Below are 16,502 nucleotides of genomic sequence, written 5' to 3'. Positions count from 1 at the left end.
AAATGCTTGTGTTATTGTATGTCTATATGTTGATGACATGCTTATAATGGGAACAAACAAAGATGTGATTAACTCCACAAAGAAAATGCTAAATTCTAGTTTTGACATGAAAGATATGGGATTAGCTTATGTGATTCTTGGAGTTCGAATTCTAAGGAATTCAGATGGATATGTCTTAACTCAATCACATTATGTGGAAAAAGTTCTAAAAAGGTTTGGACATTATGATTGTAAACCTGCAGTAACTCCTTTTGATCCCATTCATAAACTTACTAAAAACGAAGTAGAGAGCGTATCTCAATTGGAGTATACCCAAGTTATAGGTTGCTTGATGTACATTATGAATTGTACAAGACCTGATCTTGCTTATTCAATAAGCCGACTAAGTAGGTATTCAAGTAATCCTGGAAGAGATCATTGGAATGCTTTAATAAGGGTATTAAGATACTTAAAGCATACAATAAACTATGGTTTGCATTACACTCAATATCCCCCAGTATTAGAAGGATATAGTGATGCAAATTAGATTTCAGGGAGCACAGACAGTAAATCCACAAGTGGATATGTATTTACACTTGGTGGAGCAGCTGTGTCATGGAAATCATCCAAGCAAACATGTATAGCACGTTCGACAATGGAATCAGAGTTTATAGCCTTAGATACAGCTGCTGATGAAGCTGAATGGCTTAAACATTTTCTGGAAGATATTCCATTATGGCCCAAGCCTGTGACTGCAATATGTATACATTGTGACAGCATGGCTGCACAAGGTCGAGCCAAAAACGCTGAATATAATGGGAAGTCGAGACATATAAGGCGACGACATAAAACATTAGACAACTACTCAAGAATGGAACTATTTCCATTGATTATATTAAATCTAAGGAGAATATTGCCGATCCTTTGACAAAAGGCCTATCCAAGGATCAAGTGGCATTTACATCGAGGGGAATGGGTTTAAAGCCAACTCAATGAGTTATAACTTGACGGAAACCTAACCTAGCTAATTGGAGATCCCATGGTCTAGGTTCAATAGGCAAACTAGTTGAGGGAAACTCAAAGTAAGATACACACAATCTTTACTCATTCTTATGATGGAAAACAATGTGTTGCCTGTTAGACGAAAAGGGTGAATAACTATTCTTAATAATGCTAATATCTTATGATTAAGATGAATAGAACAGGATATTCTTTATTAGTATTACCTATATGAGATTGATGTGGGGTCGCATCTTTGAGAATTGGTATGGCTACAATTCTCTAAAGGTCTCATGAAATCAGGATATGTTCAGGACCAAAATGAACTCAACCGTATGAATTGACGTGTGTTCAGATGTGATATGTGTGATACTTATTGTTTCGATTTTACTACTAAGAATGATCAGTTCAAGATAGTAAATTCACTGCTTCATTAGGTAAAACCGATAAGTACTCACTAGAGAAGGTTCAAGTCCAAAAGACACCTATCCCGATGCGTATCATATCTAAGTTCTCTGGAAGTACATTACTAATGTAGCTAGTATCTTATTTTCAATTCAAATGTGGGGTATTGCTAGAGTTTGAATAGAAAATGTGGGGTATTGATGGAAACCTGTGTTACCTGTGTTATGTGGGACTGCCAGTCCCACATCGCCCATACACCATTTACAACAACTCTTTATAAGTGAGTTCACTCACTTATAGTTTGAATTGAATTGGGCCAAAGCCATGGACCTTGGGCCTTAGACTTGGAGAGTTTGGGTGTATATCATTAATTTCAATTGTTTAAATATTAATTATAATAGATTTAGAATGGGAAAATATATTTTGAAGAACATGAATGTGATAGTTTGTAGTTATGGTAAGAGAAATAAAAAAAATAAAAAAATTGAAAAGAGGGGGATCGGTATGAAATTAGCGACTTATTTCATTTAAATTGCTAGTTAGCTAGCGATCGTAAGTCCATATGATTGCTAGCTTACTAGCAACTCCCTTCAAGGACAATCGGAAGAAAAGTACCAATCGTAACATTTTTACCCCTCCTTTTTTTCTTTTTCTTTTTCCATTGAATTGTTTTTCCTAAAACTATTTTTTATTGAGTTTTTAATTTGAAAATATGAGAATATCTTTAAATTTAAGTTTTAAGTCATTAATTTCAATTGTTTAAATATTAATTATAATAGATTTAGCAAGGGAAAATATATTTTGAAGAACATGAATATGATAGTTTGTAGTTATGGTAAGAGAAAAAAACAAAATAAAAAAATTGAAAAGAAGGGTATCGGTATGAAGTTAGCGACTTTATATCAGTTGAATTGCTAGTTAGGCAGCGATCGTAATTCCATACGATCGCTACCGTGCTACCAACTCCCTTCAGAGACATTAGGAAGAAAAGTACCGATCGTAACATTTTTACCCCTCCTTTTTTTCGTTTTCTTTTTCCATTGAATTTCTTTTCCATTGAAATTTTTTTTCCTAAAACTATTTTTTATTGATTTTTAAAGTTGAAAATATGAGAATATCTTTAAATTTAGGTTCTAACTCATTAATTTCAATTGTTTAAATATTAATTATAATAGATTTAGCATGGGAAAATATATTTTGAAGAACAAGAATATGATAGTTTGTAGTTATGGTAAGAGAAAAAAAAAAAAATTAAAAATTTGAAAAGAGGGGGATCGGTACGAAACTAGCGACAATATATGAGATAAATTGCTACTTAGGGAGCGATCATTTTTCAACATGATCGCTAGCTTACTAGCAACTCCCTTCAGGGACAATAGGAAGAAAAGTACCGAACGTAACATTTTTACCCCTCCTTTTTTTCTTTTTCTTTTTCCACTGAATTTTTTTTCCTAAAACTATTTTTTATTGATTTTTAAAGTTGAAAATATGAGAATATCTTTAAATTTAAGTTTTAAATCATTAATTTCAATTGTTTAAATATTAATTATAATAGATTTAGAATGGGAAAATATATTTTGAAGAACATGAATATGATAGTTTGTAGTTATGGTAAGAGAAATTAAAAAAATAAAAAAATTGAAAAGAGCGGGATCGCTATGTAACTAGCGACTTTGTTTTAGTTAAATTCCGAGTTAGCTAGCGATCGTAATTCCAAATGATCGCTACCTTACTAGCAACTCCCTTCGGGGACAATACGAAGAAAAGTACCGATCGTAACATTTTTACCCCTCCTTTTTTTCTTTTTCTTTTTCCATTGAATTTCTTTTCCTAAAACTATTTTTTATTGATTTTTAAAGTTGAAAATATGAGAATATCTTTAAATTTAAGTTTTAAATCATTAATTTCAATTGTTTAAATATTAATTATAATAGATTTAGAATGGGAAAATATATTTTGAAGAACATGAATATGATAGTTTGTAGTTATGGTAAGAGAAATTAAAAAAATTAAAAAATTGAAAAGAGGGGGATCGGTACGGAACTAGCGACATCATTTGAGATAAATTGCTACTTAGGGAGCGATTGTTTTTCAATGTGATCGCTAGATTACTAGCAACTCCCTTCAGGGACAATAGGAAGAAAAGTACCGATCGTAACATTTTTACCCCTCCTTTTTTTCTTTTTCTTTTTCCATTGAATTTCTTTTCCTAAAACTATTTTTTATTGATTTTTAAAGTTGAAAATATGAGAATATCTTTAAATTTAAGTTTTAAATCATTAATTTCAATTGTTTAAATATTAATTATAATAGATTTAGAATGGGAAAATATATTTTGAAGAACATGAATGTGATAGTTTGTAGTTATGGTAAGAGAAATAAAAAAAATAAAAAAATTGAAAAGAGGGGGATCGGTACGAAACTAGCTACATCATTTGAGATAAATTGCTACTTAGGGAGCGATCGTTTTTTCATATGATCGCTAGCTTACTAGCAACTCCCTTCAGGGACAATAGGAAGAAAAGTACCGATCGTAACATTTTTACCCCTCCTTTTTTTCTTTTTCTTTTTCCATTGAATTTCTTTTCCTAAAACTATTTTTTATTGATTTTTAAAGTTGAAAATATGAGAATATCTTTAAATTTAAGTTTTAAATCATTAATTTCAATTGTTTAAATATTAATTATAATAGATTTAGAATGGGAAAATATATTTTGAAGAACATGAATGTGATAGTTTGTAGTTATGGTAAGAGAAATAAAAAAAATTAAAAAATTGAAAAGAGGGGGATCGGTACGAAACTAGCTACATCATTTGAGATAAATTGCTACTTAGGGAGCGATCGTTTTTCCATATGATCGCTAGCTTACTAGCAACTCCCTTCAGGGACAATAGGAAAAAAAGTACCGATCGTAACATTTTTACCCCTCCTTTTTTTCTTTTTCTTTTTCCATTGAATTTCTTTTCCTAAAACTATTTTTTATTGATTTTTAAAGTTGAAAATATGAGAATATCTTTAAATTTAGGTTTTAAGTCATTAATTTCAATTGTTTAAATATTAATTATAATAGATTTAGCATGGGAAAATATATTTTGAAGAACATGAATATGATAGTTTGTAGTTATGGTAAGAGAAATAAAAATAAATAAAAAAATTGAAAAGAGGGGGATCGGTATGAAATTAGCGACTTATTTCAGTTAAAGTGCTAGTTAGCTAACGATCGTAATTCCATACGATCGCTAGCTTACTAGCAACTCCCTTCAAGGACAATAGGAAGAAAAGTACCGATCGTAACATTTTTACGCCTCCTTTTTTTCTTTTTCTTTTTCCATTGAATTTTTTTTCCTAAAACCATTTTTTATTGATTTTTAAAGTTGAAAATATGAGAATATCTTTAAATTTAGGTTCTAACTCATTAATTTCAATTGTTTAAATATTAATTATAATAGATTTAGCATGGGAAAATATATTTTGAAGTTGAAAAGTACCGATCGTATTTTCATATGATCGGTATGAAATTAGCGACTTTATTTGAGTTAAATTGCTAGTTAGAGAGCGATCGTATTGAAATGTTATCGCTAGCATACTAGCAACTCCCTTCGGGGACAATACGAAGAAAAGTACCGATCGTAACATTTTTACCCCTCCTTTTTTTCTTTTTCTTTTTCCATTGAATTTCTTTTCCTAAAACTATTTTTTATTGATTTTTAAAGTTGAAAATATGAGAATATCTTTAAATTTAAGTTTTAAATCATTAATTTCAATTGTTTAAATATTAATTATAATAGATTTAGAATGGGAAAATATATTTTGAAGAACATGAATATGATAGTTTGTAGTTATGGTAAGAGAAATTAAAAAAATTAAAAAATTGAAAAGAGGGGGATCGGTACGGTACTAGCGACATCATTTGAGATAAATTGCTACTTAGGGAGCGATCGTTTTTCAATGTGATTGCTAGCTTACTAGCAACTCCCTTCAGGGACAATAGGAAGAAAAGTACCGATCGTAACATTTTTACCCCTCCTTTTTTTCTTTTTCTTTTTCCATTGAATTTCTTTTCCTAAAACTATTTTTTATTGATTTTTAAAGTTGAAAAATATGAGAATATCTTTAAATTTAAGTTTTAAATCATTAATTTCAATTGTTTAAATATTAATTATAATAGATTTAGCATGGGAAAATATATTTTGAAGAACATGAATATGATAGTTTGTAGTTATGGTAAGAGAAATAAAAATAAATAAAAAAATTGAAAAGAGGGGGATCGGTATGAAATTAGCGACTTATTTCAGTTAAAGTGCTAGTTAGCTAACGATCGTAATTCCATACGATCGCTAGCTTACTAGCAACTCCCTTCAAGGACAATAGGAAGAAAAGTACCGATCGTAACATTTTTACGCCTCCTTTTTTTCTTTTTCTTTTTCCATTGAATTTTTTTTCCTAAAACCATTTTTTATTGATTTTTAAAGTTGAAAATATGAGAATATCTTTAAATTTAAGTTTTAAATCATTAATTTCAATTGTTTAAATATTAATTATAATAGATTTAGCATGGGAAAATATATTTTGAAGAACATGAATATGATAGTTTGTAGTTATGGTAAGAGAAATAAAAATAAATAAAAAAATTGAAAAGAGGGGGATCGGTATGAAATTAGCGACTTATTTCAGTTAAAGTGCTAGTTAGCTAACGATCGTAATTCCATACGATCGCTAGCTTACTAGCAACTCCCTTCAAGGACAATAGGAAGAAAAGTACCGATCGTAACATTTTTACGCCTCCTTTTTTTCTTTTTCTTTTTCCATTGAATTTTTTTTCCTAAAACCATTTTTTATTGATTTTTAAAGTTGAAAATATGAGAATATCTTTAAATTTAGGTTCTAACTCATTAATTTCAATTGTTTAAATATTAATTATAATAGATTTAGAATGGGAAAATATATTTTGAAGAACATGAATGTGACAGTTTGTAGTTATGGTAAGAGAAATAAAAAAAATTAAAAATTTGAAAAGAGGGGGATCGGTACGAGACTAGCGACTTTTTTATATTTAAATTGCGAGTTGGCTAGCGATCTTACTTACATACGATCGCTAGCCTACTAGCAACTCCCTTCAAGGACAATAGGAAAAAAAGTACCGATCGTAACATTTTTACCCCTCCTTTTTTTCTTTTTCTTTTTCCATTTAATTTCTTTTCCATTGAATTTTTTTTCCTAAAACTATTTTTTTATTGATTTTTAAAGTTGAAAATATGAGAATATCTTTAAATTTAGGTTTTAACTCATTAATTTCAATTGTTTAAATATTAATTATAATAGATTTAGCATGGGAAAATATATTTTGAAGAACAAGAATATGATAGTTTGTAGTTATGGTAAGAGAAATAAAAAAAATTAAAAAATTGAAAAGAGGGGGATCGGTATGAAACTAGCGACTTTATTTGAGTTAAATTGCTAGTTAGGGAGCGATCGTTTTTAATATGATCGCTAGCTTACTAGCAACTCCCTTCAGGGACAATAGGAAGAAAAGTACCGATCGTAACATTTTTACCCCTCCTTTTTTTCTTTTTCTTTTTCCATTGAATTTCTTTTCCTAAAACTATTTTTTATTGATTTTTAAAGTTGAAAATATGAGAATATCTTTAAATTTAGGTTTTAAGTCATTAATTTCAATTGTTTAAATATTAATTATAATAGATTTAGCAAGGGAAAATATATTTTGAAGAACATGAATATGATAGTTTGTAGTTATGGTAAGAGAAAAAAACAAAATAAAAAAATTGAAAAGAAGGGTATCGGTATGAAGTTAGCGACTTTATATCAGTTGAATTGCTAGTTAGGCAGCGATCGTAATTCCATACGATCGCTACCGTGCTACCAACTCCCTTCAGAGACATTAGGAAGAAAAGTACCGATCGTAACATTTTTACCCCTCCTTTTTTTCGTTTTCTTTTTCCATTGAATTTCTTTTCCATTGAAATTTTTTTCCTAAAACTATTTTTTATTGATTTTTAAAGTTGAAAATATGAGAATATCTTTAAATTTAAGTTTTAAATCATTAATTTCAATTGTTTAAATATTAATTATAATAGATTTAGAATGGGAAAATATATTTTGAAGAACATGAATATGATAGTTTGTAGTTATGGTAAGAGAAATAAAAAAAATAAAAAAATTGAACAGAGGGGGATCGGTACGAAACTAGCGACTTTTTTAATTTAAATTGCTAGTTAGGTAGCGATCGTGATTCCATACGATCGCTAGCCTACTAGCAACTCCCTTCATGGACAATAGGAAGAAAAGTACCGATCGTAACATTTTTACCCCTCCTTTTTTTCTTTTTCTTTTTCCATTTAATTTCTTTTCCATTGAATTTTTTTTCCTAAAACTATTTTTTATTGATTTTTAAAGTTGAAAATATGAGAATATCTTTAAATTTAGGTTTTAACTCATTAATTTCAATTGTTTAAATATTAATTACAATAGATTTAGCATGGGAAAATATATTTTGAAGAACAAGAATATGATAGTTTGTAGTTATGGTAAGAGAAATAAAAAAAATAAAAAAATTGAAAAGAGGGGGATCGGTATGAAACTAACGACTTTATTTGAGATAAATTGCTAGTTAGGTAGCGCTCGTATTTTTATATGATCGCTAGCATACTAGCAACTCCCTTCAAGGACAATAGGAAGAAAAGTACCGATCGTAACATTTTTACCCCTCCTTTTGATTTTTTGGATTCAGTTTTTTCCGAAAGGATAAAACTGATTGAACAGTTTCATTCAGTTTTTAAATTGATTGAACGGTTGCATTCGGTTTTCTTTTTAACAAAAACTGATAAGCATGAACGGTTGGGGAAGTTCAAATTATGCCATTATATATATGGCAATAAAATCATAAACTGAAATCAATTTATATAATCATTCCTCCATATTTTGCTGAGAACCACACAACCAATTCGCCAAGAATCCAAGTTCGAGTGCAAGAACTTGGATTAGATAGTTGTATCCCGCAAGATAGACGTCCATCGAACTGCTGCACTGGTGTAGGGACGAATTTCTGTCTTAGGAGATTGCTTCTGCAAGCCTCTATCTTCAAGAAACAAGTCAGTGATTTGTGATTTTATATATAATCTCATTAAGTGTTTATGTTCTAATATATTGTGTTTGTCGTTGAATTTTCCATTCGAAATAAAACTGTGCAAATTATATAATATATACTTAACATTTGATTGGTTCTAACAATTTGTCCCACAATCTTCGAAAGATTCGAATTCGGGATATTGGTCTGATGGATGTGTTCGAAGGATTCCGTTGGCCTGCAGCGATAGAGATGGCTTCATAACGTACAGTGGGATTAAATTGCCAGACACATCAACCTCGTGGTTTGATAAAAGCATGAGTCTTAAGGAATGCAAGGGATTATGTTTGGGAAACTGCTCATGTACTGCGTGTGCAAATCTAGACATCAGGGATGAAGGAAGTGGCTGCGTGTTTTGTTTTGATAACCTCACCGACAAAAGAGAATTCACTCCCGGCAGTGGTCAAGACCTCTATATACGGGTGGCAGCTTCAGAACTAGGTACGTCTTCGACCTTTGTCTGCAGTATGCAAAGTAGGGTTTAAATAAGTTAGTGTTAAAATCACAGTTACTGCAACACTACAAGATCACATGAAAAGTTTGTTTTAATACGGAGATTTCAGATCATGCTAAGAAAAAGAGCAATTCCAACAAGAGACAGCTACTAGCAATTGTCCTCAGCTCTGCAGTTTTTCTCATGGGATTGCTAGTTGGAATGATATTGTACATACGGAAGAAGAAACTCAGAAAAGAAGGTAACTATTTTTGGACACATTAAAAATGTATTAGACAAGGGAGTTTGTATTTAATTTCGATAGTGTAGCTAACTGTTCACATCATTTTATATATGCTGAAGAAACTTCTACTATTTCAGGACTTAGAAGAAAGAATTGCAGAGAAGAGTACCTTGGAGAAGACAGGGAAGAGATGGAGTTACCACTGTTTGACTTGACCACCATAGCTAAAGCCACTAACGACTTTTCAAGCTGCAACAAGCTAGGAGAAGGTGGCTTTGGACCTGTGTACAAGGTAACATAAATTCATGCAATGAAAATTAGCTATATTGCTATACCAAATTTAAGTCTTTTCAAAATGATGGTCCATAGGGTACACTGATAGGAGGAAAAGAAATTGCAGTAAAGAGGCTTTCAAAGAATTCCGGACAAGGAATGAGAGAGCTCAAAACTGAAGTTATGCTCATAGCTAGACTTTAGCATCGCAATCTTGTTAAGCTTCTCGGTTGTTGCATTCAAAAAGATGAAAAAAATTCTAATATATGAATTCATGCCCAGCAAAAGCTTGGACTTTTATATTTTTGGTATGATCCTTCATTTTCAACCTTATTTACCCAGGATTCAATGTGCCATTGAAATAACAGACTTAAATTTTTTTAGATCAGGAGGGACAAAAACTGCTCGACTGGCCTAAGTGCTTCCACTTTATCGTTGGAGTTGCCCGAGGACTTCTTTATCTTCACCAAGACTCTAGATTAAGGATTATACATCGAGATCTGAAACCTAGCAATATTTTGCTAGATGATAATATGAACCCGAAGATTTCAGACTTCGGCCTAGCTAAAACATTGAGCGGTGATCAAAGTCAGGCCAACACAAATAGAGTGGTTGGAACCTAGTAAGCATGCTTGGACTTGTTTTGTGGTTTATAATTTCATTGTTCTGCTTTTGAAATTCTTTCTGATTGGTCACTGCATATTGATCTGGCAGTGGTTATATGTCTCCGGAATATGCAGCAGATGGATTTTTCTCGATGAAATCTGATGTTTTTAGCTTTGGAGTCACACTGCTTGAGATGTTGAGTAGGAAGAAGAACACGGGATTTCATCATCCAGATCACGACCACAACCTTCTTGGACATGTAAGTTTAACCAACGAGGTGATGATATTTTACATTAAAAAGAATAGTGAATTAGACAGTGCTCTTCGAAGCACGTCTTGTAATGACATGCCATTTAACAGTGTTGAAGGTCTGCAGCAAAGCCCCCTTTACATATTAGGCCACTAACATAACATACATGTTTCAATTTGTTTTAAGGCATGGATACTATGGGTTCAAGATAAACCACTAGAACTGATCGATAAGATGTTTTGTGATTCGTGGAACATATCTGAAGTGTTAAGGTATCTTCATGTGGGGATGTTATGTGTGCAAAGAGTACCTGAGGATAGACCAAGCATGTCATCTGTGGTTTTGATGTTGAGCAGTGATGTTGCCTTGCCGCCTCCAAAGCAGCCTGGTTTTTACACTGAAAGAAGCATCCCTGATGCACCATCAAGGATGCTTCTATGTTCAGAGAATACTTTCAGCAGTAAGGTTATAGAACCTCGGTAGATCATCATTGCAGTGCTTGTTAGTCCTTCAATCTACCATCACAACACGTGTTCGGAAGGTTGACATGAAGCTTATACTCTTAGCTGGGAAACAACGAGACATGCGATTATAACTTTTGAAAGAAATGTATTTACGATTTAGTATTTCCTAAAGCACAACAAAGAAAGGATTTGGAGTTGTTACGTTGCATGAAGAAAATTTAAGTTATAGTTAAAGTTGTGTTTATTATTTATTAATTGTACTTTATTATTTCTTATTAAGATAATTTCATTGAGAAGGAAAGTAGATCATGCATATGTACATAGGAAGTTGGAGAAGCAAAACGAGCCTTGCTCCAACAACACTGTAAACTCTTCTGAAGGAATGCCATATTTGGCTAAGATCACCAAAATGTAAAGCTTTATGGATTCCTTGAGGACCTGACGTCTCATGCGGGCTGATACTAGCACGATCCATGCACTTAGTTCTGGTTCGGGTATTTGATCGAACCAGGCGGGCGATTTGTAAATCGCCGGAATAAACACTCAAGTCTGGTTCGGGACGTTTGGTGGTTAGATTTGACCAAAAGATGTAACTTGTGAAACAGAAGTGAATGATTGCTTCATGATACCACTATTGGTAGAAAAACTTCAGTAGACCACGTGTTCCCGCACACACAAATGCCACACTAGAGTGAGGCAGAAGTTTTCTATCCATCGTTGAAGTGGTCAGATTTATCAGCTGCCGGTCAATTTAGTTTATCCTTTCACTGAGACCAACTTTTCAAACCAAGGTGTCCAAGGTGACTCCAAAGTCTTAACAAAAAGAAAAAAAAAATGGTAAAGGAAAAAGACACTGGAAAGAGAGTTAATTTTTTCTTCTTCCAACTCCTCTGCAGAAATGTACAGTTTCAGAAATATGCCAATGCAGTCCTTGAGGAGCATATTTGTGTGTCTGTTCTTATTATCCTTCCTAAGGATCTCATCTGCAGCTACACTAGGCACAATCACTCCGAGACGATCTATTAGAGATGGCGAAACTCTGGTTTCAGCAGGTGGAGGCTTTGAACTGGGATTTTTCAGCCCTGGTAACTCGAAAGGCCGGTACTTGGGGATATGGTACACAGTTTCTGCTGATACAGTTGTGTGGGTAGCCAACAGAGAAACACCACTTGGTGATTCGTCCGGATTTTTGAAGCTGACCGAGCAAGGAGTACTAGTCCTCCTTAATAGCTCAGACAACGTTGTATGGTCATCGAATTCATCAAGAACCGTGGGGAATCCAGTATCACAACTCTTGGATACTGGAAATCTTATTGTGAAAGACGGAAATGAAACGAACTCGGATTACTTCTCGTGGCAGAGTTTTGATTACCCTTGTGACACATTCCTACCGGAAATGAAGCTTGGTTGGGACTTAGCTAGCGGTTTAGAGAGGTATGTCTCGTCTTGGAAGAGCACAGAAAATCCAGCTCCAGGAGATTTTTCACTACGGATAAGTCGTTGGGGCTTACCACAACTTGTTACTATGAAAGGAGCTAAGATACAGGCTCGAGGAGGGTCATGGAATGGTGTTCATTTTACAGGATATGGATCTAGTGGAATAAGAAACCCCAATCCATTACCTGGGGCTGAATTTCGGTTGAACAAGAATGAGGTCTACTATGAGTACAGGCTCCTGAACAGGTCGGAGTTCTCGAGATATGTATTGAACCCGTTAGGCATCACACAACGGTTCACATGGGTGCACCAAACACAGAGTTGGGAACTTTCCTTTACATTCCAAGCAGATCAGTGTGAAAATTATGCCTTGTGTGGTGCATATGCTACTTGCAATATCAACAACGCTCCAATATGTGCATGCTTGAAGGGATTTGCACCAAAATCTCCAAAAGATTGGAACTCAGGATACTGGTCTGGTGGGTGCGTTCGAAGGACTCCGTTGGCCTGCAGCCCTGGAGATGGCTTCCTAAAGTATAATGGGATTAAATTGCCCGACACATCTACCTCATGGTTTAATAAAAGCATGAGCCTCAAGGAATGCAAGTGGTTATGTTTGGAAAACTGCTCATGTACGGCGTATGCAAATCTTGATATCAGGGAGGGAGGAAGTGGCTGCTTGATTTGGTTTGACAACCTTATTGACATAAGAGAATTCGCTATAAGTGACGTTCAGGACCTCTATATACGGATGGCAGCTTCAGAACTAGGTAGCTCCTAGACTTTATTTTTGTTTCTAATGGTGCATAGAAAAATCACCATATATTTTGAGATTAAAATGGAATGGGGTTTTGTCCACATTTTATGTTTTTTTTTTTTTTTTTTTTTTCATTTTCCTCCCCAAGGGGGTTCGATAAGCCAGCAGTTAGAATCCGCACGGTGAAAATCATTGAGGTTTTTTTAGATTTAGGTCCATAATAAAAGGCAGAACTACATGTTCATCCGCTTGAAAATTAAGTTAGGAGCAGCATGGCTAAATGCAGCTGGTCATAACATCAAAATTACTGCAACATGAGAGATTGCTCACCAAATCACACAAAAGTTTTGTTTTGATTGGGATATTTTAGATCATTTTGTGAAAGAGAGCAAGTTCAACAAGAAAAAACTACCAATTCTCATCAGCTCCGCAGTTTTACTCCTGGGAACGATTATAGCTGGATTGATATTGTACATACGGAAGAAGAAACTCAGAAATGAAGGTAAAAATCCCAGACAAGGACTCCGACTTCTATTTTATTTTTGTATATATGATTATAAGATTCAGGAACAAAAATATATATCAGAGTATCATGACATTGACAATGAAAAATGCAGTAGATAAGGTGTTAGTATTTTATTTCGAAAGTGTAACTAACTGCTCACATCATTTTTACCCGTACTGAAGAGATCTCCTACTGTTTCAGGAGTCAGAAGAAAGGATTTCAGAAAAGAGTACCTTGGAGAAGACAGGGAAGGCATGGAGTTACCGCTATTTGACTTGACCACCATAGCCAAAGCGACTGATAACTTTTCAAGCAGCAACAAGTTGGGAGAAGGTGGTTTTGGACCCGTGTACAAGGTAATAAAAATTCATGCAACTAAGATGAGCTACTTTGCTATACAGAATTTAAGACTTTTCGAAATGGTAATCCATAGGGCACATTGATGGGAGGGAAAGAAGTTGCAGTTAAGAGACTTTCAAAGGATTCTGGGCAAGGAATGAGGGAGTTCAAAAATGAAGTAATACTGATAACCAGACTTCAGCATCGGAATCTCGTAAAGCTTCTGGGCTGTTGCACTCAAGAAGATGAAAAGATTCTAATATATGAATTCATGCCTAATAGAAGCTTAGACTTCTTTATTTTTGGTATTGGTTCCCTCCGAAACTAACCATGTGGCTTTTAGATCATACCATCCTTCACCTTCAAACTTATTTTACCAGGATTCAGTGTGACACTGATTAACATGCTTAAAGTTTCTTCAGATGAAGAGGGACGAAAGTTGCTCAACTGGCCTAGGTGCTTTCACATTATTAGTGGAATTGCTAGGGGACTTGTTTATCTTCATCATGACTCTAGATTAAGGATTATCCACCGAGATCTGAAAACTAGCAATATTCTGCTTGATAATAATATGAACCCGAAGATTGCAGACTTCGGCTTGGCTAAAATATTTGACACAGATCAAAGTCAGGCCAACACAAAGAGAGTGGTAGGAACCTAGTAAGTATGATCAAACTTGTTATATGATTTATGTTTTAAATTATGCTGTTCTCCTGAAATTCTTTCTCACTGGTCACTGCAATTTGATTTGGCAGTGGTTATATGTCTCCCGAATATGCTGTAGATGGAATTTGCTCGATGAAATCTGATGTCTTTAGTTTTGGAGTTATACTGCTAGAGATGTTGAGTAGGAAGAAGAACAGGGGATTTTGTCATCCGGATCACCACCTTAACCTTCTTGGACATGTAAGTATAACAAACGTGATGCTGATATTTTACTTTAAAAAAAAAAAACCTCGTCTAATGAAATGCCGTATAAAAGTATAGAAGGTGAGCAGAATGCTCCAATCACATGCAATTCTACTAACACATCATATATGTTCAACTTTTTTTTAAAGGCATGGATGCTATGGATGCAAGATAAACAACTGGAACTGATAGATAAGACTCTTTCTGATTCGGGCAATATATATGAAGTGGTAAGGTGTCTTCACGTGGGGCTGTTATGTGTGCAAAGAGTACCTGAGGATAGACCAAGCATGTCATCTGTGGTTCTGATGTTGAGCAATGATGTTGCGTTGCCTTCTCCAAAGCAACCTGGTTTTTACACTGAACGAAGTGTCACTGAATCACCATCAAGCATGCGTCCGTGTTCAGAGAACAATGTCAGCACTACATGGATAGAACCTCGGTAGATCATATCATTCTTGCGCTTGTTGATGCCTCTGGTCTGGCTGTCATCGTAAAATGTGTTTGGTAGTCTGACTTGAACTTGTGTGAGAAATTTTAAGGTGAATTACGTACTTCATTTTGTTGATCGCCGGAATTAACACCAAATTTCTAAATTTTCAACAAAAAAAAAGGCTCGGAAGAGATAGGAAGTCGGTGCGGAGCATTGAAACTATGTGTATCCTATTGTTTCTAACTTCCTTCCAGTTGCGGCGGAATCCATTCCGTTCAAGGACAATACTTTGGGTACTCAACGGGGAGTACTCAAATTTACTCACCTCCGATGTGGCCCATAATATTACATGTTGAGAATCAATGTTAGGTAGAATCAATGTTAGGTATGGTTGAGTGGAAAAAATTAGGTGCAATTAATGGGTTTTGTGTGGTAGCAAATAATCTTAGTTTAATTAAGTGTGTGGTGTAGCTTTCATTTGGTTTGCTATAAATACCCAAGTCCTCAAGCATTGTATATCATCCAAGGAAAAACAAAGCCTAGAGCTAAATAAGAAAAGCTTTGCTAATTAGTTTGTTTTGTGAGCTTTCTTTAAGAGTGTGCTCTATTTTCTTCTTCTTGGGATCATTAAAGTTATCTTGGATACTCTTCTTATTCAACAATTGGTATCAGAGCCAAGTCGGTCAGGGATCGTTCTTGGTAGAGCATTGGTTGTAAAGTCTCTTGAAATTCCGAGTATGCTCTGTGGTTGCAGTTTTGACTGATCTTCCACATCAGAAAAGATTTCTTGAGATTATTGCTGGGGTTATCACAAACCTTGAGAGGGAGCTTCTTTGTGTCGAGAGTAGTGTATTACTCTGCACGGTAGTCATTCAAGCTTGTTCGGTGTAGTCAAAGTCTTGCCGATACGATGGGTGGTCTTCAAGTTGTTGGAGGAATCAAGAAGCTCAACAACCAAAACTATAACACGTGGGCAACGTGTATAGAGTATTTCCTTCAAGGTCAAGACTTGTGGGAGGTTGTCGGTGGTAGTGAAGTTACACAACCGGCAGCGGAAGATGCTAACGGCGTCTTGCGGAAGTGGAAAATTACAGCAGGCAAATCAATGTTTGCCTTAAAGACCACAATAGAAGAAGAAATGTTGGAGCACATTCGGGATGCTAAAACGCCAAAGGAAGCATGGGACACTTTTGTTACACTCTTTTCGAAGAGGAACGATACAAAATTGCAACTTCTCGAGAATGAGCTGCTATCGATGGTACAACGCAACATGACGATTGCCCAGTACTTTCACAAGGTGAAGTCGATATGCCGCGAAATTTCA

General features: G+C 34.3%; 1 protein-coding gene and 1 pseudogene across 1 annotated transcript; both read left to right on the top strand.

The window, feature by feature from the left end:
* The first annotated feature begins 634 nt into the window (after positions 1–634).
* On the top strand, positions 635–10,817 carry LOC137724707 (G-type lectin S-receptor-like serine/threonine-protein kinase SD1-1; annotated as a pseudogene).
* An 851-nt stretch (positions 10,818–11,668) lies between these two features.
* On the top strand, positions 11,669–15,351 carry LOC137726847 (G-type lectin S-receptor-like serine/threonine-protein kinase At4g27290). Its single transcript, XM_068465804.1, has 7 exons — positions 11,669–13,005; positions 13,363–13,494; positions 13,699–13,853; positions 13,931–14,141; positions 14,250–14,496; positions 14,592–14,742; positions 14,895–15,351. The coding sequence occupies exons 1-7, from the start codon at positions 11,697–11,699 to the stop codon at positions 15,189–15,191; spliced, it is 2,502 nt and encodes an 833-aa protein (XP_068321905.1). The 5' UTR covers positions 11,669–11,696; the 3' UTR covers positions 15,192–15,351.
* Positions 15,352–16,502: the final 1,151 nt, after the last annotated feature.

This window comes from Pyrus communis, chromosome 2, assembly GCF_963583255.1.
Source record: "Pyrus communis chromosome 2, drPyrComm1.1, whole genome shotgun sequence".
In the NCBI taxonomy this organism is placed as follows: Eukaryota; Viridiplantae; Streptophyta; class Magnoliopsida; order Rosales; family Rosaceae; genus Pyrus; species Pyrus communis.
Note: the sequence above shows the minus strand (reverse complement) of the source record. Positions and strands in the feature narration are given on the sequence as shown.

Bases quoted from the DNA above. Each gene is read 5' to 3' on its own strand.
- LOC137726847 (XM_068465804.1), top strand. From the start codon at position 11,697: ATGTACAGTTTCAGAAATATGCCAATGCAGTCCTTGAGGAGCATATTT. The intron at 13,495-13,698 runs GTAAAAATCCCA...CTACTGTTTCAG, and splicing joins GAAGAAACTCAGAAATGAAG to GAGTCAGAAGAAAGGATTTC. The intron at 14,743-14,894 runs GTAAGTATAACA...TTTTTTTTAAAG, and splicing joins ACCTTAACCTTCTTGGACAT to GCATGGATGCTATGGATGCA.